This window comes from Saitoella complicata (genome assembly GCF_001661265.1).
Source record: "Saitoella complicata NRRL Y-17804 unplaced genomic scaffold SAICOscaffold_16, whole genome shotgun sequence".
In the NCBI taxonomy this organism is placed as follows: Eukaryota; Fungi; Ascomycota; class Saitoellomycetes; order Saitoellales; family Saitoellaceae; genus Saitoella; species Saitoella complicata.
The window spans coordinates 270479-293292 of NW_017567007.1; the positions used below are offsets into that span (position 1 = coordinate 270479).

Consider the following 22814-nt stretch of genomic DNA (forward strand, 5'->3'; position numbering starts at 1 on the left):
ATGTTGACCTCTTGCTAGTTGTGTAAGGGAGTTGGCGTACGATATGGTTGGGTTTTCTGTTATCTTTTATTGGTTTCTGGGTATGGCGTTTCAACACTTCGGTTTTTACTCATAACATATCGAACCCCGCTCAACCGGGTTAAAAATGCATCTTTTCATATTGTCTATGCGCTTAATGTCCTTTCCTTGTTACTCCATGATATCTTGGTGCTGCCTCGTTCGCCATTGCACTTCCGGTTCATCGCCTTTTCTTGCCCCATTATGCTCTCAACTCGTTCGCTATGGTATCTTAGATATGCACCGTTTTCATTGCGTCGGCAATCTTGCTCACATCCTCTCCATTGACAAACTCGTTCTGCCTCTTCAGCTTCGCTTGCTCCTTCTGTTTCTTCTTCGCCAGATCCTTGCGCTGGGCAGCCGACATACGCGCTGCCTTGACTGCCGGTGCAGCAACGGGTTTTGTTCGTACTGGTTTCGCTGGCTTCACTTCCTCCTTCGCTGGCTCCTCGTCCTTCGCCTTCTCCTCTGCCGCACCTGCCTCAGCAATAACCGCACTTCCAACAAGAGCCTCATTCCGCTCCTCCTCCTTCCCATCCACAAGTCCGCTTGCCTCCTTCTCGGCCTCTGCTTGCTGCAACTTTTCTACGGCAACAGCTACACTTCCACCCGCATCCTCCAGCGCTCTCCGTACAGCCTCAACACCCACAGGATGACTCAAACTCGCCAATACAATCTTCTCCTTCACAGCATCTACCTTCGCCTTCCTCTTCGTCTCCTTCTTCTCCTCAACAGTCGGTCTATAGGCGATTTCCGGTGGGCCTGTGTGCGGGCCGCTGATGTTCCGGACGGAAGCGTAGTGTTCCCAGGAGTAGTATGCGATATGGAGGAGGTTTGCAGGGTTCTCTTTGGCGCGTGCAGCGGATTCTTCGGGTGTTGAGGAAGGGTTCGAGGAGACGATGTAGGCGAGGCCGGGTTGGTAGATCTTGACGTCGCGGTCGTAGGAACGGGCGAAAGCTACGATTTCGAGGTTATCGCCGTAGACGCCTGTAGTCCTCAATCAGCACGGCGTGTAAGATGCTTCAAACTCGGTGGAAAACTACCATCTGATGCCATCCGTCGAACGTAGTGATCCCATTCTTCATCTTCACCGACGAAGCATTTAAAGTCGTCTTCGTAGGCTTTCATGTACTCGACACACTTCTCCCTGATTTCGGCATAATGCGAGACTTCACCATAGCACTGATCCGAAAGCGCTCTGAAAAGACAATTGCCATCTCCGAGAACGTCTTTGGCATATAATCCCTGAGCTTGTAAGGTAGAGCTCAAGTCGTTAGGATCATATGCCACAGACCCCGGCGCAGACTCCGTAAAGCTCACAGCCTTCTTCGCTTGTCGCTGAGTAGAAGAGCTCGGCGCTTGTCTTCTTCCTTTCGGTGGCATTGTTGTATATCTTGGTTTGATTGTTGTCTGTGCGGGGGGCTTCGTAGTGCTTTTTGCCGTTCTGAGGATGGAATGCAGGGACTGAACCCAAACCTTATTCCCAACTACAAAACACAGCAAAAAGTCAACCGTAATCCCTATCCCAGGGATGCCGCTGATTCTCCTAGGCGGTCCGAAAAGGGATGGATTTGGGGTGCAGGTGCTTGGGTTGGTGAGGACGTACTCGCCGTTTGTGACGACGCCTTTGTTGGTTGCGGTTGGGGGGATGGGGTTGTATCTTGCTTACGGAGAGACAATGAGACGAAAGACGATTCGTGGCAGGAGACGGAGACATCAGGAGAAGGCAAAGGAGGCGGCAGAGGAGCAGGATGAGGAGGCGGGTGAGGCGGAGGTTGACGAGAGGGAGAGATTCAAGGTCTACAAGCACGCTGGACGATATTGGAACCCTTTCCCGGAGTGGAGAGAACAGGGTATCTGGGAATGGTTCTACTGGAAACTGCATAAGCTCGTCACATGGAACTTCATTAACCCTGCTGGACTTCCTTGGGATAAGACAGTCTTGGAGCGTACGATACCGCTTTACACCCCGGACTTTGCATTGCTCATTGAGGCTTCAGGAGATAAGGTGACTGAGGTTGAGGAGGCTGAGATGATTGCTTTGCATGACTTGGTTGCACCTGGACAGGAAATTGTTGAGGCTGTGGCACTGGATGATCCGCTCAGCGCAAGCTGGGCCACGATGGAGTCTACCTCATCAACCGACGAACCAGAATCCAACCCAAACTCCGACGAGACCGTTGTACCAATGTTGACCACCATTCCTGCTGTCCTCGTTCAAGACTCTGCACCAGTCCCCGAAATTCCTGCCGTCGAAGACCGTATCGTTTACACCTGGCTCGGGCAGTCTTGCGTCCACGTCCAACTCGGGTCCCTCACCGTCTTGACCGACCCTGTTTTCTCCTTTTCGCTTCCGTCCGACAACTCAGAACTTCCAACATTCATGAAAGTCGACCGTATCCGTCCTGTCCCAGCTACGCTTGAGAGTCTGGGTAAGATCGATGTCGTCCTCGTCTCGCACAATCACTACGACCATCTGGAGGAAGCGTCTGTTCTCGCTATCGGTGACTCGGCGGAGTGGTTCGTCCCGATGGGTATGAAGGATTGGTTCAACGATCTCGGAGTCTTCCGTGTCACAGAGATGGAGTGGTGGGACTTCGCCCCAGTTCGCTCCAACACCGCATTCGAGGTCGTTGCGGTTCCGGCTATGCATTGGTCTGCACGGACACCGCTGGATACGAATACTACCCTCTGGACTGGATTCTGCATGATGCACAACAACGAGAACATCCTTTACCATGCTGGTGACACCGGGTATATGAAGGATCTCTTCCCGCTCATCAAGAAGAACTATGGATCGCCCAAACTCGCTCTACTTCCCATTGGCGCTTACGAACCGAGATGGCATCTGTGCACGCAACACATCGACCCCGAAGACGCTGTCAAGATCGCCCTCGAGCTTGACGCGGAGAGAGCCGTCGGGGTTCACTGGGGTACCTGGATCTTGAGTGACGAGCACTACCTCGCCCCCGTCGTCGAGTTACGGAGGAATGTGGAGAAGTACAAGATGCAGGCGGGGAGGTTCATTGCTGGTGAGATGGGTGAGACGGTGGTTATCCCGTGGGGAAAGCAGATGGCGGAGAAGGAGCATTGGGAGTATGCCATGAGGGAGGCGAGGGATGGGAAGTGCTTGGTTTGGGAGAGGGAGTAGGTTTAGGGACTGGGGACTTGAAGAACTATGGGATAGACTTGTCTAATTGGCGGCTTCCAGAATGCGCATACGAGTGGCTCAGCTTGCATCAGCCACGTAACGTAGTCTCGCCATATTATCCTCAGTGAAGCACTACGATATTAGCCAGCACAGTTCCATACATCTTCATAAGCCGTTATGCCTTTCGCACAGGTATGTGTTCCAGCATTTCTGCGTTCCTATTGCTAACGAGCGGCGCACAGATTGTCATCGGCCCACCGGGCTCAGGAAAGACTACATATTGCAATGGAATGCACCAATTCATGTCCGCAATTGGCCGCAAGTGCTCGGTCGTAAATCTCGACCCAGCAAATGATCATGTATCATATCCATGTGCTTTGGATGTGCAAGACCTGGTCACGCTGGACGACATCATGGAAGCAGAGAATTTGGGGCCAAATGGTGGGATTATCCATGCTCTGGACGTATTAGAGGAGAACTGGGACTGGCTAGAAAACGGATTGAAGAAGCTAGGTGATGATTATGTCCTGCTGGATTGTCCAGGCCAAGTGGAGCTTTTCACACACGATGGGTCACTACAGAGAATATTCCGGAAGGTCGAGAAGCTGGGGTACAGACTCGTGGTGGTACATCTTGTGGACGCACATTACTGTACGGATCCGGCCAAGTATATCTCGGTGTTGTTGTTGAGTTTGAGGAGTATGTTGGCGATGGATTTGCCGCATATCAACGTTCTGTCGAAGATTGATTTACTGGAGCGATATGGGAAGCTAGGTATATCTCTCCTCCCTCTTTTAGTTTGACACAACGTACTGACAAGGAGACAGCTTTTAATCTCGACTTCTACACCGAAGTCCAAGACCTCTCCTACCTCCTCCCCCTCCTCGAGGCCGACCCCCGCCTCGCAAAATACGCCTCCCTAAACACCGCAATAACCGAACTAATCGAATCCTTCTCCCTCGTCGCCTTCGAAACGCTCGCCGTAGAAGACAAGAAGTCAATGACGAAACTCCTTAACAACATTGATCGCGCAGGAGGGTACGCGTTCGGGAGTGCGGAGGGGGCTGGGGATGATGTCTGGGCTGTTGCGGTTAGGGGAGGGTGGGGGGAGGAGTATAATGTTAGGGATGTACAGGAGCGGTGGATTGATGAGAGAGAGAGTTACGATCGGGTAGAGAGGGAGCAGTGGAAGGAGGAGGGGCAGAATGCGCAGGCGCCGCCGCGGTAGCGTTGCCGTTCATCATGCGACGAACAGAGAGACAGACAGACATAAGAAAAGATAGTAGGGTACCCCAATGGTCAGCATCGACTGTTCGTTGCGGAGAAGGTTTCCTCGCCAGCCCTCGCTCGCGCGCAAAGGGACGCTGCTCCATTGCAACCTCCAACTGCCGCATGCAGACCCGTGCCTGAAGCCGCGACCAACACAAAGACAGGGAGCTCGCAGCACGCTTGAACCCCCGAGAGCGTCCCTTCCCATTCAACCCTCTGGACAACAAGCAATTGCAGTCTTCGAACGCTTGTTTTCTTGGATAACACGTAACGTCTGTCGGTACTCTCCTTCTATCTCTCCTGGTTCTTCGGTTATACGAGATATCGGCACGCATATATCTCAGCGAGTTCAGTCTATAACATTCAATCGCAATGTCAAAGGTACGCACTACCTTCCTCTCGTCGCTCGCTCCCTCTATCGCACTGCGCTGGGTCTTTTTCTCGCTCGGCCCCTTTATCTCTCCAGGAGCCATTGCCGAGCTCGATGAGCCCTTGTTCACCCAGCGCAGTCGCCAAAGCGACGCAGAAGGTGTTTGTAAGCCGTAAGGGGGGTACTGACATGTGCATACACAGGCAGCATTCCTCCGCGAATACAAGTTGGTGGTGGTCGGTGGTGGAGGTGTCGGTAAATCCGCCCTGACAATTCAGTTAATTCAGAGTCATTTCGTGGATGAGTATGATCCTACGATCGAAGGTGAGTTCCGTGTGATTTGCGTCGGTGGTGAAGCGGGTGAAGTGTGCGTCGCGGGAGGGCAGGTGTGGAGGATGGGATGAATGCGCTTTGCAACGCACGCTTCACCTCACAACCGGTGCATTAAGTTGGTTTGAGCCGGAGCTGACCCTTGATGGCACAGATTCCTACCGCAAACAATGTCTCATCGACGACGAAGTCGCCCTCCTCGACGTCCTCGACACAGCCGGCCAAGAAGAATACTCCGCCATGCGCGAACAATACATGCGTACCGGCGAAGGCTTTCTCCTCGTCTACTCCATCACCTCCCGCTCCTCTTTCGAAGAAATCCAAACTTTCCAGCAACAGATTCTGAGGGTAAAGGATAAGGATTATTTCCCGGTAATTGTGGTGGGGAACAAATGTGATTTGGAGGCGGAGAGGCAGGTGTCGCAGGCTGGTACGCTTCCTCTACTCTTCGTATTTTTGCGTACAGGGACTGATTGGGAAATACAGAGGGCAAGGAGCTCGCACGTCAGTTCAACTGCCGTTTCATTGAGACGTCGGCAAAACAACGCATCAACGTCGACGAAGCGTTCTATAACCTCGTGCGCGAGATCAGGCGGTACAACAAGGATCAGAGTGGTGCGAAGAACGGGGTTGCGAGTGGTGGAAGGATGGATATGGATGAGGGAAGAAGTGCGGGTTCGGCGGGGTGTTGTGGGGGGTGTATCATTCTCTGAGCTGTGTGAGAAAGGTTTGGGATTGGCGGTGCTATGCGGCATGTTGCGAGTGACGTGCGAGTAAGTTATGGAAGGCAGGGTGGGGAAGTGCGATATGTATGGGATAAATCGCGAGCTGAGTTGTCAAAAGGGGTTGGCTACAGACACGTTGGCCTCTACAGCTATCTTTTTCTTTTTTTACATATGTTGTCGTTGTTCGCGATCGTTTATGTTGGGTCTTTCCGATTATCTTTTTCTATTGGGTCTGTCTTGTCTGTCTATTGGGTACGTTGCTATTGAATTGGCACGGTAGCCTTTTGAACTTATTTCTTAAGCTTTGGTTTCTAATAATACCATCTACTACATCTGAAGCTGGCCGTGGTAGTCTGGTCCGTTGGATTGTCTCCTTCCGTTTGATATCGATATCAACGTATGCCCCGACCGCGGGATAACATATGAGGAGGGAAAGCCAAGCCGGAGAAGCTCAGCATACAAGTCAGATGCATGTCAACCATACAGGCCTGTCACCTCTGATCACTGTCTCCAGATAGTTCACTCGTCATCCGAATCCTGTCGATATCGGTATCGACATCCACCGGATAGCGATAGACGACGTCAACGAAGGAAGGCCCAGCCGACTCAGCATAACGACGGATGTAAACAGTCCATTATTTCTTCCTTTCAAGACCCTCCGAGGTCCGTCGTACGCTCCGGCGTCCGCTCCGAAGCCATTCGTTGCTAAAGTTAGCGCTACATCGCTTCATGTTCCCCAGTGCGGAAGTGCTGCGGTGGGGAGTTTTCGCCGGTTCGGAGTCTGCAGCGCTGCACGTCGCGCATTCAATCAGGAAAAGAGAGCATACAGTACAGCCTGGGCAGCATTCTTTGGCTTGACAGTTCTGGTGGGTGGCAGTTGTTGAGATCGAGCATTTAGTGTTTGCTTTCGAAAAAGCCGTCGAGGCGCTCTCAGCTGCGCCTTGCGCTTCTCTCCCAGTCGGCGACGTCAGGTGCTGTCGTGCTGTCGCATCGCACCTGTACCGCGCCGCTGAACGTCGTTAAGGACCAAGCTGGTCATCGTATTTGCCTTGGTAACAACATCGCATTGTGATCCGGCCACAATGATGCCCTCCACCACTTCTTCGGCCCTTTCCAACTCCCAACAGCCTCCAGTTCACGGCCCACCCCGCCCCATCAGCAACGACGACAGCTCCTCCACCCCGCAAGGCGAAAAACGCAAACGCGTCTCCCGAGCCTGCGATCAATGCAACATCCTCCGTACTCGCTGCGGAGGCGGATGTCCATGTGAAAGGTGTTTAGGTAAGCTTTCTGATGTTTCATTACGGGTATGAGCGTTTAGGCTAATTATACGTACGTGCAGAAACGGGGACGTTGTGTGAGTATACCCGGATTCCGAAGAAGAGGGGAGTTGCGAAGGGTACGACGACGAGGACGCCGCAGCCGCAGCCGCAGTCGTCGGGTATGTCGCAGCCCGGAGGATCCGGACCTTCCACGGGAAGTCCCTCATATCATGACGGCGGACCCGGATTACATCGACAAGCAGCACAACTCCGTCCCGATGTAGGGAGACAACAGCACTCCGCTTACTCCAATGTATCCTACAAAACGGAGAGTCCGCAACAGGTACAGAGGGATTTGCAGGGCAGTCGGACATCAAGCATTACGTCGCATCAGCCGGTGAGTGGGAATGCTAGTGTGTCGAGTCCTGATACGCATGGTCATTATGGCCAGTATCAGCATCAACACCACCAGCAACATCCACAGCAGCATCAGCAGCAGGCGCAAGGGTATACGACGGGTGTGCATACCCCGTACGGCAGCTCGGGCACGTTCCCAACCTTGACCTCGGCGGCACCGAGTGGAATGACCCCGCTCCAGACAGAATACACCCCGCCCGTATCAGACATGCGAACGCAGATATCACAACAACCTTACAGTAATGACGCTATGAACGATACGTTTTCGTCAGGGGTTTATCTACCGATCGCACAGCCGCAGATTGCGCAACAGCCATTGTTACCCGCTGCACCCATGCAACAGGCTAGTATGGGACCTGTTGGTGGGTCGTATGGTGGAGGAGGGATGGGACATACTCAGGGTGGGAGTGTGGGCGGGTATGGTGGGTACGGGTATGAACAGCAAGCCGTGCAGCGAGTTCAGCCTGGGCTTGGACCTGGACCGGGTGCTACGACCACATCGCATTCCTTTAGTCCTGGAGGTTCATTCGGCGGGATCTTTTCGGGCCCCGGAACGATCGCGAATACCCCCGCCCCTGCTCCTGCACCTCTCCCTCTGGGCATTCCTACGAGTCAGGCACCAACGCATACCTCCTTCCCCGGTGTAGGCGTTGTAGCGGGTATGGGTACCAGTCCATTCCCCCGTCTACCGCATCCCGGGAACAGAACGCATGTTCCACCGACGTGCAAATATCCGATCCTACACCCCCTACTTCCAGCGCTTGCGCCGATTATCGGAGCGGATGTTGCTGCAAGTCTGTTGGAGACGTATTTCGATAATTCGCCGTTGGTTTTGGGATATTGTATCAGGCGCAGTTCGATCCTCGACAAAACAAATCCGAGGAAGACGACGAAGGCGTTGGTGTATGCTATGTTGTGCGTTGCGTCACATCATGCTGAGCATACTGCCTTGAGCTCGAGTCCAGTGACGAGGAACCGCGTCGTGCATCGGTTGTTTGAACTGTGTCTTGAGGAGTTGAAGCCGTTGAGGCATGAGAGTGGGGGGGTGTTGGACGACGTTATTACGTATATCCAGCTTGGAACTATTATCAGTGCGAGTGAGTTCAAAGGGGTTAGTTTGAGGTGGTGGAATGCTGCGTGGACCTTGGCGAGGGAGTTGAATCTGAACCGCGAGTCTGGGTTCTCCGAAGGGGACGAGGAGCCTAACCAGGAAGGCGATGCTCTGGAAAACTTCACCGAGGAAGAACGTGAGGAACGAAGACGGACGTGGTGGATCTTGTTTGCGGTTGACAGGCATTTAGCGTTGTGCTATCACCGGCCTCTCATGCTCGGCGAATGGGAATGCGAAAAGTTGAGGTGGCCGATCGATGATGTCGTATGGGAAGCTGATGTTGACTTGGTGGAGAATGGAGGCCCTAAGGGTAGCGGGGTTTTCTTTGAGGTGAGAGGAAGGGGGGTGTTCGAGTTCTTTTTGCCGTTGATGTGTATCTTGGGGGAGATTGTTCATTTGCACAATGCGATGCAACACCCGACGCTCGCACCGTCCGTACAAGCTCAGCAGGATATGAAGGCGGTCATTTCAGCGCATCTGGAAGGGTACAGGATCAGCTTGGGGAACTTTGTTCCGGCCGACGGGATGGATGAGGGTCCCTTTAGGGCTTATGCTGAGCAGATCATGCATACGCTGCATATTCTTCTATCAGGCAAATGGGACGCGCTCGAAATGCTCGACGATATTGATGGGTGGATCACGAGCCCGGAGTTCTTGGATGCTACGGCGCATGCTGTACAAGCTGCTGAAGCCGTGGGGCGGATCCTCGTTGCTGATCCGTCAATCTCGTACTTGCCATTCTTCTCTGGGATTTACTTGTTGCAGGGATCCTTCCTGCTCCTCCTCATCCTCGATCAGCTCCCTGACCCGGACCAGTCTGTCATTTCGGCCTGCGAAGGTCTTGTCCGTGCACACGAAAGTGCTATTTGTACGCTCGACACTGCGTACCAGCGTAACTTCAGGAGGATCATGAGCGGCACGATCAGTATCGTCAAGAAAAAGAGAGGTGGGGTGGTTGATGAGCGCGCAGAGGATGCTAATCGCGCAAAGGTCAGAGAGGTGTTGGGGTTGTATAGGTGGACCAAGGAGGGTAGGGGTTTGGTTGTCAGTCAAGTATGAGAGCGGCAATGGAATTTTGGATGGGAAGGGAGCATACGCGTAAAAAAGAAATTGGTGTAAGCGTACGGTATCAACAATCATTATAGGGAAATAATTCAGTATTGCTAATCATGACATCCGCATCACATTAAGCTTCATCTCGTTCCTTCATCTTGGTATGTAGTTACCGCGTATAACAACAAAGACATCAAAGGACTCGAAAGCCCAGGTCAAGCCGTAAAAAAGGTATCCCGTATTTGTGCTCTACTCTCATCGTGAACCGATATCCTACACACCGTCTACCCTGACCGAAGTCGAGGTAGTGGAAAAGGTACCGACAAAAAACGAGAGCGTGGGATGGACGAGACTAATGGTTGCAGTGCCAACTTCCAGGATATTACACTCCGTAAAATGTGCCACTGCACCCTCAAGTGTCGTCCAACTGTAAAGAAGTATGTGCCAACTGCAATTGGTTGTTGAGTTGCAGTCAGTCATTTACGAGGGAGTTGTCCGGGTTTTAAGGGCCGGTCGCGCTGTGGCTCAGCAGCATGCGCCACGACGTACTCCAACTCCATCGTCGTTGCACTTGGTTAAAGTAGCAGACCAGGTCTCTGGAAAGCCCATGGTCGTGAGCTGGATGTTTCTTCGTCACTTCAACTATGCTCCGCCCGGTGAAGTGAATTCACATCGTTCGTATTCAAATGTAGCTCAAAGTATGAGAAAAGACTGTCTGTGCTATGCAATAACATAACCAAAACCTGCCCCTGGAATTCCTCGCATATCCTCCTTCTCCATCGGAAGGGTATCCAAATAACTCTTCAAGTAAACGCCAAAGACCAGCGGAGGCGCGTGTGCCAAGTTTCCTCCGTGTAATAAGAAACTCCGATCCAAAATGATGATGCGCCGTGGGTGACCATGTAGTCCTACTCCTCGGAGAGTCGTTGTCCGTGACGTCCCCATTTGACGCCCTCATGTCCGTTCCTCACCCTGTCCGCCGGCAAATCACTCGCCTGACCTTGCTGCATCTGTCTCACGACCCTCGGTTTCCTCCTTGCCCATCCGCTCCAGTAATCTTCGCCATCCACATCCGTCGTCATGACACTCGCAGCGGACGACGAAGTCTCGGAGGTCGTGATTGTACCCCCCGAGTGATCCAAACCCAGAAGACCAGACGTAGACGTAACACCACTCGCACCCTCACACCGTTCAACCCAACCTAAAAGACTGATACTGGTACGCGACCTAGGCATCCCACGTGCCACCTTCGGCATCTTAAACGGCGTGACGGTAATTGTCTCGCTACCACCATGCCCATTCCCGAGCGTGTTCCCCCTCGGCAATGCACGCGCCTCGACCCAAACGCCGGAGTTGGTGAAGGGCGAGGTTGAGGTTGAGGGTGGGAGAGTACTCGTCCGGACCGGGAGGGATCTAACGGATGTGATGGATGCGATGGAGGAGGCTGTTTCGACGCGGTCGGTGGTGGTGATGGGAGAGGTGGAGACGGTGGGTGGAAGGGGTTTGATGATGGGTTCGCTGTCGTGGCGGATGAAGGGGAAGGTTTGGGTGTAGCGGGCACCGCTGGGGTGACGTTCGTAGGTTGATGTGCTCCCTTTCATAGTCGTGCGTGACTTCCTAATCGCCTCCACAAAGTTGGAGCTTCGCGGAGAGAAACCGGTTGTAATAGTAGGAGTACGGGCAACGAATGGTGACGACGTGACGACGTCGATGAAGGGCAACTCCTGCACAACATTCTCCTCTTCCTCATTTTCCTCGTTCTCCGTTGCTTCTTGGACAAACAACGACAACCGACGTGCATACTCCGTCAAGATATCCCGCGAGATGAGACTCGCCCTCTTCAACCTCTTCCCTTCATCCTCTTGGTCCTCCCTTCCGTGTTCCATGTCCATTTCAGTAGGAGAAGTCCACGCTTCAACATGCTCAACCCCATGCTCCGGACTCGCAATCATACTCCTCGCCCTATGCAACCTCTTCCCACCCTCAACGCCCTCAACATCGAGGTTCTGCAACCCGACATTCTCACCAATCCACAACTCAGGAAAATCGATACCATCAATGTGGGAATCGACGGGACTGTCCTCCACGGAATCGACCCAAGCTTCAACGGTCTCTGCACCCCTTAGGACCGAGAGACGGGAATCTGTGCGGCGGAGAACTGGGAGGTGTGCGAACGTCGCTGCAGTGGGTGTAGTTGGGTCCACCCATTGTGGTCCACTTTCAGCTTGTAGGTGGGTGCGTGGGACGCTGTCTAGAATCGAGGTGGAACTATGCTGGGGTTGAATGATGAAGAAGGGCTCGGCTTGTAGACACAAGTTCGCGGGAACGGAAACGGACGAGACGTTCTTGCTGCTGGCTGGGTAGCGAAGTGGTGAGGTTTGTCCAAAGAGGAGGGATGTTGGACGCGTTGTGCGGCGTTGTGCGTAGGTTGGTGAAGGTAACATAGATATCGTTGATGGTGTCGAGAGAGGTGATGATGACATTCCTCAAGATTCTTCTCTTCTCCCAAGATCCAGATGCCCTTCCGTCTCCTTATGACAGGAGACAATAACGAAGACTGCCAGCAAACTGACAGGTTAACCGCGGTAAGTCAAGGAATGACCGTCACGGTGCCGTCGTCGTTCAACACGAAACAACCCCGAGCCGTCTCGTGACAGTAAACAGTAGGGTTACTCTCCCTGAAATAAGCCGATAGCGATACCGGGGTCTGTCGCGACTCAACGTAATCTCCAAATCGTTGCTATGCCGAAATGAACTGCGGAATGCTCTATATTACGATCAGGAATTCGAAACGACAGCCGAAGCTGAGGGGACCCAGGGAGATTTTGTATCGCGCCCATCAGTCCGTAACGGAGGATTTTTTGCAAATCAAGCTGGACTTGGTGACTTCACGATCGCAAGACAACGTGCTCCACTCCAACGTGCACCGCGGCCGGCGCCGTTTTGCAAGCATTGGACCCCGGCTGAGACAGCTCCATTACATCGGAGATTCTGGATCCTGGATCCAGTCCGGGCCTTATCGAGAGTTCCAGACCCGATCTTTCTGCGGAATTGGGACTATGTACGCAGGCGGACCTTGGGGGCGGCTTTTAACCGACCACCGCAACGAGTCAAGACTCCACCGCGCAGAGGGCTGAGGCTGAGGTTGACATCGATAGCTTCCACCAGCACCCGTAAAACCTGTAGTGCATTAATTTGATCGACGACATACTCGATCAGTGGGAGTTGCTGGACGGGCCATGCCCTTGAGCTCCGGCAGTTCATTTACCCAGCCGACAAGTCTAGCAACGTTGACATCGATAGCTTCCACCTGAATTCGAACCCAATGCGCGCCCCAGACAACGAAGTGCTTCCAAGAACACCACCGTTGAAGCTCTAAGACATCGGATCTTACGGCAGGTATGACACCGGATGAGGGAGATATGACACCGGGTTTCTTTTCTGTTGATGCTCATGCTGGTGCCGAGTTTGCCGACATAATGACCATACGTTTAGGGTGAGTATCGAGTTTGGATTCCTCAATATGAGATAGAACAGATAACGCCAAGAAACTATCAAGGTCTGCTTCCATTCACATATCCCATCATCATTGAAACTCCCCAAAATCGTCATCAAACCCCAGATCCACCGCACTATCCTTCACCTCAATCTCCGGCTCCTCCCTCACTTGCCTTGCAATAGGCGGCAGTGGTAACAAATCAGACCCATTCTGTGCCTTCTGTGCTCGAACCTGGTCCGCACTAGGTGGTGGTGGGAGGAACGGAATAGCTCCAGTACTACCGGACGAACCGGATGGAGACGGTTTCGAAGGCCGTGATCGCCGTCCTTTGTCACCGATGGAGATGTTGATGGTTTGTCCTTCTTTGAGGGAGTAGTCTTTTGGTGGAGGTGGTGGTACATCCTTCTTCGCCGCTGAAGCTGACGGGGTTGAAGTAACTGGTTTGGAATGCTGTACAACAGACTATCAGCATCCTGTAATTGAACGGATGAAACAAGTCAGTCGGACCCTTGCGAAATCCTGTAACGCAACGTTGAAATCAAACGCTTCGCTCCTCTCACTGAACCCCAGCCCAAGCCACGCCCTCCTCCCTGCATCCTCAACAGTAACCACGAAATACCTACTTGAATCCAAGACCTGCTCTACACTATGCGGACCGGTGTATGGACATGCCGCGAACAACTCTCCGGTATTCGGATCTTCCAACAACACCACACAGGTAGGTGGACCGGATGAGGATGATGGTGTACGCTCGATGACGCGGAGACGACCGGACCAGAGGAAGGAGCGGGGTGCGTCCCAGTCGGAGGCTTTGTGGCCTTTTGAGGATTGGCGGGGTGGGATGCGGTAGACGGAGACCTGTGCGATGTTATTAGCTCAGCTGCGATAGGAGGCGAACAGCACCACACCTCTTTGGCTATGAAGAGGACGGATTCGTACGAGTCTTCTGCCATGGCGAATCAGTTCTGCTTGGGTGTGGAGATCAGAGCAGTTGAGTTGTATGAGTGAGTGATTTGGGTGGGAACCCGGTCAGTGTGGAGTGCTTAAGCCCTGCACCGTGCAGCGGCCATATTCAGATAAGAACCCCAGGATCCATGCAAAGCGTTCGAAAATGTTCCGTATTTGATTAAGCTTTTGCTTCTAAATCTTACACCCCTAACGCCTCTCATATCCCATATACCGTCCATGCTCGAACATCTCCTCTCTAGTACGAACGACCAAACAATCCCCACCTCTTCGCCGCAACACCACATCCAACACATTTAGCACCCTCCGGCAAGGGCTTCTGCTCAAGCGGGATACACAAACTCTTCGCACCCATCGAGGGAGCCTTGTCATCGACGACCTCGCCCTCGGGTCTCTTTCCGGATTCCTCCTTGATGGAGTCCTCACATGCCTCAGCCTCGCACCAGGGGATAAGGACAGCACACTTGGCGTCGAGAGCGGGGACGAAGTCTTTCCATTCGGTGACCTCCTTGACACGGGAGTGGTAGGTGGACTGAGCCTTGGTGAACATGTCCTTCTGGATAGTTTCCAAAAGGGCAGGAATAGCGGTAGCGAGCTCGTCCATAGCGATGGAAGCCTTGACGCCAGTGTCACGACGAACGGAGAGAGTAGACTTGTTCTCCAAATCCTTAGGACCGATTTCAAGACGGAGAGGAATACCCCGGAGCTCCCAGTGCGCGAACTTGTATCCAGGGGAGTAGATGTCACGAACATCGGCCTTAGCCCTGACGCCCATCGACACCAACTGCGCAGCAAGGTCCTTGCATGCGTTGTTAATCCGTGCGCGGTCCTCGTCGGTGGACTTGGCGGTGATACCGCAAGGAACGATGACGACCTGCGTCTGTGCGACTCGCGGGGGCAACACCAATCCCTTGTCATCTCCGTGGGTCATGACCATGACACCGATGGTACGAGTTGACAATCCCCAAGAGTTCTGCCAAACATCGATCTTCGCGGCCTCCTTTCCTTCCTCCTTCTTCTGGTTAGGGTCCTCGACGTTAATTCCGAACATCTTGGAGAAGTTCTGTCCGAGACAGTGGGAGGTGGCGGCTTGGATACCACGACCAGTGGTGGGGATGAAGCCCTCGACGGTGGTGGTGTAGAGACCTCCGGCGAACTTCTCCTTCTCGGATTTAATACCCTTGATCATAGGGACAGCTAACAACTCCTCGTACACACGGCGGTAAAGGTCGAGAATGGCGTAGACCTCCTCGGCAGCCTCGTCGTGGGTAAGGTGAGCGGTGTGACCCTCCTGCCACAAGAACTCACGAGTACGGAGGAAAGGCTGGGGGTTCTTGAACTCCCATCGGACGACAGAGTTCCATTGGTTGAGCTTAAGGGGAAGATCACGGTGGGAACGGATCCACTTGGCGTAGTAAGGGTACATCACAGTCTCGGACGTAGGACGAATAGCGATAGGCTCCTCCAACTCTGATTGACCAGCCCTAGTGACCCATGCGACCTCGGGAGCGAAACCCTCGATGTGGTCCTTCTCCTTCTCCAGTACTCGCGAGGAAACGAAGAGAGGGAAGTAACAGTTCTCGACACCCAACTTCTTGATCTCGGAGTCGAACCAGCCTTGGATGGCTTCCCAGACAGAGTACGATCCGGGCTTAAGAATGTAACATCCGGAGACGTCGTAGTAGTCGAGCATGTCACCCTTGGTCAACACCTGCTGGTACCATCCGGAGAAATCGACGTCCTTCTTGGTGGTGATACCAATGAGAGCAGCACCATCGATCTTAGCATCCTCCTTAGGGGCCTTCTCCTGGGCCTTCTTGGCCTCGGGCTTTCCAACGGCGGCACCCTGGGCCTTGGCGGCAGCAAAGTCAACCTCGGTAACCTTAACACCAGTCTCCTCAAGGTACTTCTTCAAGTCGGCGGCGGAGATGAAAATGGTCTTGTCGGAGGCGGCAGGGTGGATAGCGAGCTTCTCGGTGGCAGCAGCGATGCGGGAGTCGAGAGCGACCTCGACGGCGGCAGCGTTCTCCTTGGTGATGGACAAGGGAGAGACGGCCTCAACAGAGACGCCGAGGGTGGACTGGACGAGGTCGGCAGCGGCCATACGAGCCTCCTTGGCGCCGACGGCCTTGCAGACGGCAGCGGAGGGAGTCTCGGTGTCATCGAGCGCGAAGAGGATGATGGGGATTGCGGTCTGAGACTTCGGAGTCTTGGGCTTCAACGCGAGGGTCTTGCTACACACGCCATTAGTAAACACATCCAATAATAACCAAAAACCGACAAGGTAGAGAGATCAAAGACTCACGTCAAGAGGTACTCCGGCAATCCCTCCACAGATCCCAAAGCAACGCGCCAAGTAGCGGCGTTGTTCACAGCCTCATGGGACTTGACATCAGCCGAGACGCTGAGAGCCTGGAGAGCAGAGGTAACGTCGTTAACGGAGGCCATTTGCGTCGTGAGGATGCGCAGTGCTCGTAGCTCTTGCAAGATATCCTGTTATCGAAGGCCTCCTCCCAACGTTGTCTGCTACCAAAATTAGGAGCAGTTACCCTGAGAGGCCTGGGACCCCTGGATTGCGCAGGGAAGCAGTGCCCGGCTAGTAGACACCGCGTAAACTCGCGTTGACTGTATAGAGAGCAGTTGACAAAAGTGTTGTGAACAAGATCAGCCAATATGTCAGCTATGTTTTCGCAATCAATGGGTGGTGGTGCTCTCTGTACGCGCGGTTCCGTTTCATAACCCGAAAAGAGGTGGTTGCTAACGATGTTTACACAGTTTTGGGAGGCCAGAAGGTTTCCGGACAGGATGTGAGAGACCAGAACGTCTTGGCGACTCAATCTATCGCCAACGTTGTCAAATCCTCCCTCGGTCCCGTCGGTCTCGACAAGATGCTCGTCGACGATATTGGAGATGTTACCGTCACCAACGACGGTGCGACCATTCTCTCCCTCCTCGAGGTGGAGCACCCCGCCGGTCGCATCCTCGTCGAGCTCGCTCAGCAGCAGGATAAGGAAATCGGTGACGGTACTACCTCTGTCGTCATTGTCGCCGCGGAGTTGTTGCGTCGCGCCAACGAGTTGGTTAAGAACAAGATTCATCCCACTACCATCATCACCGGATACCGTCTCGCTCTCCGTGAGGCTACCCGACACATGCAGGAGCAGCTCGCGACAAAGGTAGACGCTTTGGGCAGGGACTCGTTGATCAACATTGCAAGAACCTCGATGTCGTCCAAGATTATCGGTTCTGACGGTGCCTTTTTTGCGGAGATGGTTGTTGATGCTATGCAGTCTGTTCGCTCTGTTAACTCTCGTGGTGAGGTCAGGTACCCCGTGAAGGCTGTCAACATCCTCAAGGCGCACGGTCAGTCATCTGTAGAGTCTCTCCTCGTTAAGGGATACGCCCTTAACTGCACCGTCGCATCTCAAGCCATGAAGACTCGCATCCAGGGTGCCAAGATTGCGTGTCTGGACATGAACCTCCAGAAGGTCCGCATGGCCCTCGGTGTCCACGTTACCATCGATGACCCCGATCAGTTGGAGGCTATCAGGAAGAGGGAGGCTACTTTGACTCTTGACAGGATTCAGAAGATTTTGGGTTCTGGAGCAAATGTCATTTTGACGACCAAGGGTATCGATGATCTTTGTTTGAAGATGTTTGTGGAGGCTGGTGCTATGGCTGTCCGTCGCTGCAAGAAGGAGGATCTGAGAAGAATAGCAAAGGCTACTGGAGCCACCATGGTTTCCACTTTGTCTAATCTCGAGGGTGAGGAGGTCTTCGAGGCGTCGTCGTTGGGTCATGCCGAGGAGGTCGTGCAGGAGAGAATTTCGGACGATGAGTGTATCTTGATCAAGGGCACCAAGCAGTTCTCTTCCGCATCCATCATCCTCCGAGGATCAAACGACTACCAGCTTGACGAGATGGAGAGGTCAGTACACGACTCTCTCTGCGTCGTCAAGAGAACACTGGAGTCAGGTACCGTCGTCCCCGGTGGTGGAGCCGTCGAGACCGCACTGTCGATCTACCTCGAGAACTTTGCCACTACATTGGGCTCCCGAGAACAACTCGCCATCGCCGAATTCGCCAACGCACTTCTCGTCATTCCCAAGACCCTCGCCGTCAACGCCGCTAAGGACTCCTCCGACCTCACCGCCAAGCTCCGGGCATACCACGCTGCATCACAAGCGGCATTGGCAACGGACACGAAGAAGAGGGGATACAAGAACTACGGATTGGATTTGCTCAATGGTGTGGTTAGGGACAATGTCAAGGCCGGTGTCCTTGAGCCTATGGTTTCGAAGGTGAAGAGTTTTAAGAGTGCTGTGGAGGCTTGTATCGCAATTTTGAGGATTGATACGATGATCAAGGTGGACCCAGAACCAGTCGCGGAGGATGATGGTCACGGTCATTAAGCGGTGAGCCTCTGATGAGTGAGGTCGGTGAAAGTCGTCCAGAGGAGACGACGGAGGTGTAAACTATCATTTCTTCTGCTATAAAATCTCATAGAACTCGAATCCGATTATATTTGGACCCACTGCATCCCCTGCTTTCCTCGCGCTCAGGTCTCGCAGTAGAATGCTCCGTGATGCGTCCTTGACACCTGGTGCCATATAACCCGTACACCCCCAGATCTCCTGAACCTCCTTGATTTTCACGTTGCAATTGAGCAGTATTCTTACGGCCTGCTACCAGCTACCAGTTATGAACGACTTGATGAAAGACCATGTTGAGCAGGCTATGTTGAATGCGCAGTTTGGCGCGTTGAGCGTGGGGAGGAATGCATATCGGCCGCACAACAGCTTGAAGCGGAGGAAGTATGTCAAGGAGACCATATTCCTTACTGAGGGACAGATCTCGGTGGATGTGGAGAGTTGGGTTAGTCAGGAGAGGGAAGAGGATACGGAGGATGTTCTGATGGATATGCTGCCGATGATGGATGGGGAGGAGGAGATGCCGGAGAGTGGTCGAAGGGGCTGGAGAAGTTGTGGGAGAGGGTGCAGCATGTTGGACAGGTGCCTCTGATGCCGAATGATTGGAAGGTCAGTTCGAAGGTCACCGCTGAGAAGATTTAGCTGACTGTATGCGCGCCTACAGCTCGATTTCCAAGGATTCCCACGCTCGTGGTTCGTCCCAGTAGGTTGGGTGGGTGAAGTGCCTCTCTCTGCTGTGAATCCAACTTGGAATAACAGAGGTATTCTGGCCTTCATCAGAGCTGGCCCTAAACATGTCGCTAACTTCTGGGATATAGGAGCCATGGCTTTCAAACGACTCGCAACAGTCGGCCAACGCGTCCGTGAGAAAGTCGAAACCAACAAGGAAGAGCGCAAACCGGGAAACTATATCTCGATTGACAAGTGGATCAGGAGAGATGTTCATCATTTCATCAACTGGATACAGCAGGATACTGGACTCCAGAACGTGTTCTGTACTGTCGTTGGCAGAACCCCACGGGAAAGTCGATTCAGTTCTTTGCCTACCAGTGCGGAGCGAACGAAGTACGTTGGAAAGTTGACCGAGAAACTCCGAACGCTCGCGACGGATCTGAATGAAACTCAACGAACCATGCAAGCAATGAAGACCGCACACCCAGGCCCCATCGGTCCCCCAACACCCCCAACCGACTCCTCAACCCTCTGGCCCGCAAAACACCACCCAACCCTCTACGGCCTCTGTATCCTCGGTCCAATCATTCTCATAGCCTACGTCTCCACCTCCTCTCCGACTCTCGAACCCCAACCTCTTTTCCACCTTGATCTCAGCGAAGGCGGGGGAGGCTCGAGTATAGTGAACGGTATCAGAATGGCGTTGGTGATGCTCGCCGCAAGGGATGAGGCGGTTTGGTGGGAGGAGAACAGGTTAGATAGAGGTGTGGTAAAGGATGCGGGGAATGTTGGCAAGTTGGCGGAGAGGCTGGATAAGGCGTTTGAGGAGTTTGATATGGATCTCGAGATGTGAGGTGTTGGATACGCCTATAACTGCCGTACGGTATTATTGGAATGAAAGGCTTGATGCCGAGACCGAAAGTATTGTCCAGCTGTTGGGCCCGTATATATATCTTATCGAGGCCCCGTACGCGTCCCTGGCCCACCGCACCCCACGGCTCGCATGGATCGGCTCCCTCGGACTCACAGCTTCCCAAGATGCCCATAAATGGACTCTGACGTCTCAGCCAAGATGGACTGTTCAATCCCTTCCGTCTCCCTACAGCTACAATATGGACTTCGATCTTGTCGTCAAGAACGGCAGAGTAGTGACCGCATCCGACATCGGCACCTACGACATCGGGATCAAGGATGGGAAGGTCCACATGCTAGGACCCAACCTCCCAACGGAAAATGCGAAGCGCGTGATTGATGCCGAGGGCGCCTACGTGACGGTACGGATGCCTTGATTCACAGCCTTGTTGAAGTACTGACAGATATCCTTACAGCCAGGTGGTGTCGATGCGCACGTTCATCTCGCCGAGCCCGCCATGTACGGAAAGGGTGGTACAGCGGATGATTACGAAACTGGATCCCGATCCGCTGTGTGTGGTGGTACGACAACCATCGTCACCTTCGCTCCACAGCGCAAGACGGATGATTCGATCCTTGATGTCGTGGCTCGTACGCATGATCGCGCAACGGGACAGGCGTACTGTGATTACTCCTTCCACTGCATCATCTCGAACCCCTCTAAGAAAGTACTGGGTGAGTTTGAGACGCTGAAGGAGCAGGGTATCACGAGTCTGAAGTTGTATATGACATACGCTTCACTTCAACTCAGGGATAATGAGATCCTCGATATCCTGCTCGCTGCTCGTCGGACTGGGATCACCACCATGATTCATGCGGAGAACGGTGACATGATCGCCTGGTTAACCGACAAGCTTGAGGAGCACGGACACTTTGATCCCGAATACCACGCCACATCTCGTCCGCAGCTGATGGAGGCAGAAGCAACCAACCGTGCCATCGCGATGGCAGAAATGATGGATACCCCGATCTTGATCGTGCACGTCTCCTCACCGTCTGCTGCGGCGCATATTCGGAAAGCCCAAACCGCGGGTCTTCCTATCTACGCGGAGACCTGTCCGCAATATCTTTTCTTGACCCGTGCAGACCTGCAGAAAGACGGCTTCGAGGGCGCGAAATGCGTCTGCTCCCCCCCTCCCCGCGACGGCGCCGAAGACCACGAAGGAATCTGGCGTGGACTCGCAAACGGAACCTTTACCATTCTCTCCTCGGACCACTGTCCATTCCGCTACGAGGATCCATACGGTAAGAAAGTCGTTGTGAGCGAGGAGTTCCCGAAGGGGAAATTCAAGTATATCCCGAACGGATGTCCTGGTGTCGAGACGAGGTTGGGGATGGTTATGAGTGCGATTGAGAAGGAGGAGAAGATGACGGTGCAGAAGTTTGTGGAGGTGACGTGTACTAACCCTGCGAAACTCTATGGGTTGTACCCTCGAAAGGGTGCGCTCCTTCCTGGTCTGTCTGATGCGGATATCACCATCTGGTATCCTGAGGGCAAGTTAAAGCCGTATGCGCTCAAGAATGAGATGTTGCATCACGATGTGGATTACACACCTTTCGAGGGCCGCGAAGTCCGCAATTGGCCTCGTTATACGATTTTGAGGGGTGAGGTTGTGTGGGACAAGGATGGGGAGGGACTCGTAGGGAAGAAGGGGTACGGGGAGTTTGTGAAGAGGGGGATTAGTACTTTGGCGGGGCCGAAGAGCAAGGAGGAGTGGAGGCCGGATATCTACTGATTGATTGGTCTTGCTATTGTTGATTTGTTGTATCCTCACTAAGAATGAAAAACGCCCGCTAAGTATAAAAGGTAACACCGTTACTGCCCGTATTTTCACGAATTCATCTCCGCTCAAACATCCTCCCTATCCAAAAACGTCGGATCCTGTCGAATTCTGTTCGTGAACTTGGCGTACCACTCCTGAAATGCCTTCAACGGGACATACGTCGTCTGTGGATTGATTTGTCCCAGCGCCATTGCGCCCATCGGGAGATTCTGGGTAGCGAAACTGGTAAGGTAGTTGAAGAGGTGTTTCATGATCTTGTCAGCGACGGTGCTTGGGGGCGGTGGTGGTTTGATGAGGGCTCCAGCACCAGTGGTGGTGGCTCCAGACATGTTCTGCTGCATTTGTTGCAGTTGTGCGCCGATGCTCTCCAGTGGCTCCAATTGAATGCCGATGATAAGCGGTCCACTCACGGCCTCATCATGCATCATCTCATCACCACCCGTCTTTGCCGCACCTGGGCCCTTCAACTTAAACACCGCAGACTGCTTTTCCATGCTCACGCTCCCCAACAACCGGAACTCCTTCCCCGGCAGCTGGAAATAAATCGTCGCGCCTTGTCCGGCTGGAAGAACGGTATCAGGCATGAGGAAGATGACGACGTGGTTGATTGAGGAGGCGTCGTCGAGGGTGAAGGAGGCTGTCGTTGGGGAGAGCATCACCATGTTTGTTTGGAGGGGCCGGCCGGCGGCGATACAACCGAACATTGCGATTGAAAATGCGTTTTCAGCTGGATATACGCGAAGGGATCGAGCTCGAGATCGAGAATAACAAGGTCAATTGGTCGTTGGAATGGAATTAAAGTTCAA

General features: G+C 53.4%; 12 protein-coding genes across 12 annotated transcripts; 7 read left to right on the forward strand and 5 right to left on the reverse strand.

The window, feature by feature from the left end:
• Window positions 1-168: 168 nt before the first annotated feature.
• On the reverse strand, window positions 169-1440 carry SAICODRAFT_20101 (cysteine proteinase; the record flags this gene model as incomplete). The annotated part of the gene is made up of 2 exons (XM_019166207.1): window positions 169-1044; window positions 1101-1440. 2 exons carry the CDS (start codon window positions 1438-1440, stop codon window positions 290-292), a joined length of 1095 nt encoding a protein of 364 aa, XP_019023262.1. The 3' UTR covers window positions 169-289.
• A 295-nt stretch (window positions 1441-1735) lies between these two features.
• On the forward strand, window positions 1736-3208 carry SAICODRAFT_26209 (Metallo-hydrolase/oxidoreductase; the record flags this gene model as incomplete). The annotated part of the gene is made up of 1 exon (XM_019166919.1): window positions 1736-3208. One exon carries the CDS (start codon window positions 1736-1738, stop codon window positions 3206-3208), a length of 1473 nt encoding a protein of 490 aa, XP_019023263.1.
• An 88-nt stretch (window positions 3209-3296) lies between these two features.
• SAICODRAFT_82039 (uncharacterized protein) lies at window positions 3297-4726 on the forward strand. The gene is made up of 3 exons (XM_019171263.1): window positions 3297-3400; window positions 3451-3982; window positions 4036-4726. Exons 1-3 carry the CDS (start codon window positions 3386-3388, stop codon window positions 4434-4436), a joined length of 948 nt encoding a protein of 315 aa, XP_019023264.1. The 5' UTR covers window positions 3297-3385; the 3' UTR covers window positions 4437-4726.
• Window positions 4688-6119, forward strand: SAICODRAFT_94248 (ras-domain-containing protein). The gene is made up of 4 exons (XM_019171927.1): window positions 4688-4858; window positions 5051-5171; window positions 5332-5607; window positions 5664-6119. Exons 1-4 carry the CDS (start codon window positions 4850-4852, stop codon window positions 5888-5890), a joined length of 633 nt encoding a protein of 210 aa, XP_019023265.1. The 5' UTR covers window positions 4688-4849; the 3' UTR covers window positions 5891-6119.
• An 865-nt stretch (window positions 6120-6984) lies between these two features.
• SAICODRAFT_26212 (uncharacterized protein) lies at window positions 6985-9751 on the forward strand (the record flags this gene model as incomplete). Its single annotated transcript, XM_019166920.1, has 2 exons — window positions 6985-7183; window positions 7245-9751. 2 exons carry the CDS (start codon window positions 6985-6987, stop codon window positions 9749-9751), a joined length of 2706 nt encoding a protein of 901 aa, XP_019023266.1.
• An 816-nt stretch (window positions 9752-10567) lies between these two features.
• On the reverse strand, window positions 10568-12362 carry SAICODRAFT_137798 (uncharacterized protein). The gene has a single exon (XM_019165469.1). It carries the CDS (start codon window positions 12226-12228, stop codon window positions 10654-10656), a length of 1575 nt encoding a protein of 524 aa, XP_019023267.1. The 5' UTR covers window positions 12229-12362; the 3' UTR covers window positions 10568-10653.
• A 923-nt stretch (window positions 12363-13285) lies between these two features.
• SAICODRAFT_30917 (DUF1681-domain-containing protein) lies at window positions 13286-14294 on the reverse strand. Its single transcript, XM_019167790.1, has 3 exons — window positions 14153-14294; window positions 13752-14102; window positions 13286-13694 (listed from the first exon to the last, which is right to left on the reverse strand). The coding sequence occupies exons 1-3, from the start codon at window positions 14195-14197 to the stop codon at window positions 13332-13334; spliced, it is 759 nt and encodes a 252-aa protein (XP_019023268.1). The 5' UTR covers window positions 14198-14294; the 3' UTR covers window positions 13286-13331.
• A 154-nt stretch (window positions 14295-14448) lies between these two features.
• On the reverse strand, window positions 14449-16658 carry SAICODRAFT_58633 (prolyl-tRNA synthetase; the record flags this gene model as incomplete). Its single annotated transcript, XM_019169620.1, has 2 exons — window positions 14449-16444; window positions 16516-16658. The coding sequence occupies 2 exons, from the start codon at window positions 16656-16658 to the stop codon at window positions 14449-14451; spliced, it is 2139 nt and encodes a 712-aa protein (XP_019023269.1).
• A 225-nt stretch (window positions 16659-16883) lies between these two features.
• Window positions 16884-18622, forward strand: SAICODRAFT_8371 (T-complex protein 1 subunit alpha; the record flags this gene model as incomplete). The annotated part of the gene is made up of 2 exons (XM_019171334.1): window positions 16884-16926; window positions 16986-18622. 2 exons carry the CDS (start codon window positions 16884-16886, stop codon window positions 18620-18622), a joined length of 1680 nt encoding a protein of 559 aa, XP_019023270.1.
• Window positions 18623-19132: 510 nt separating this feature from the next.
• On the forward strand, window positions 19133-20250 carry SAICODRAFT_72096 (uncharacterized protein). The gene is made up of 3 exons (XM_019170738.1): window positions 19133-19249; window positions 19305-19401; window positions 19459-20250. Exons 1-3 carry the CDS (start codon window positions 19232-19234, stop codon window positions 20163-20165), a joined length of 822 nt encoding a protein of 273 aa, XP_019023271.1. The 5' UTR covers window positions 19133-19231; the 3' UTR covers window positions 20166-20250.
• Window positions 20251-20424: 174 nt separating this feature from the next.
• On the forward strand, window positions 20425-21960 carry SAICODRAFT_58531 (aminohydrolase; the record flags this gene model as incomplete). Its single annotated transcript, XM_019169613.1, has 2 exons — window positions 20425-20586; window positions 20641-21960. The coding sequence occupies 2 exons, from the start codon at window positions 20425-20427 to the stop codon at window positions 21958-21960; spliced, it is 1482 nt and encodes a 493-aa protein (XP_019023272.1).
• Window positions 21945-22740, reverse strand: SAICODRAFT_30918 (DUF775-domain-containing protein). Its single transcript, XM_019167791.1, has one exon. It carries the CDS (start codon window positions 22668-22670, stop codon window positions 22074-22076), a length of 597 nt encoding a protein of 198 aa, XP_019023273.1. The 5' UTR covers window positions 22671-22740; the 3' UTR covers window positions 21945-22073.
• Window positions 22741-22814: the final 74 nt, after the last annotated feature.

Excerpts from the sequence above, each read along its gene's own strand:
- SAICODRAFT_82039 (XM_019171263.1), top strand. Across the intron at positions 3,983-4,035 it reads GGAGCGATATGGGAAGCTAG|CTTTTAATCTCGACTTCTAC; the intron begins GTATATCTCTCC and ends ACAAGGAGACAG.
- SAICODRAFT_94248 (XM_019171927.1), top strand. Across the intron at positions 5,172-5,331 it reads GTATGATCCTACGATCGAAG|ATTCCTACCGCAAACAATGT; the intron begins GTGAGTTCCGTG and ends TTGATGGCACAG. Across the intron at positions 5,608-5,663 it reads GAGGCAGGTGTCGCAGGCTG|AGGGCAAGGAGCTCGCACGT; the intron begins GTACGCTTCCTC and ends TGGGAAATACAG.
- SAICODRAFT_137798 (XM_019165469.1), bottom strand. The coding sequence starts at position 12,228 with ATGTCATCATCACCTCTCTCGACACCATCAACGATATCTATGTTACCT.
- SAICODRAFT_30917 (XM_019167790.1), bottom strand. The coding sequence starts at position 14,197 with ATGGCAGAAGACTCGTACGAATCCGTCCTCTTCATAGCCAAAGAG. Across the intron at positions 14,103-14,152 it reads TCCTCTTCATAGCCAAAGAG|GTCTCCGTCTACCGCATCCC; the intron begins GTGTGGTGCTGT and ends AACATCGCACAG. Across the intron at positions 13,695-13,751 it reads CGTTACAGGATTTCGCAAGG|CATTCCAAACCAGTTACTTC; the intron begins GTCCGACTGACT and ends TCTGTTGTACAG.
- SAICODRAFT_72096 (XM_019170738.1), top strand. Across the intron at positions 19,402-19,458 it reads TCCAACTTGGAATAACAGAG|GAGCCATGGCTTTCAAACGA; the intron begins GTATTCTGGCCT and ends TCTGGGATATAG.
- SAICODRAFT_30918 (XM_019167791.1), bottom strand. The coding sequence starts at position 22,670 with ATGGTGATGCTCTCCCCAACGACAGCCTCCTTCACCCTCGACGACGCC.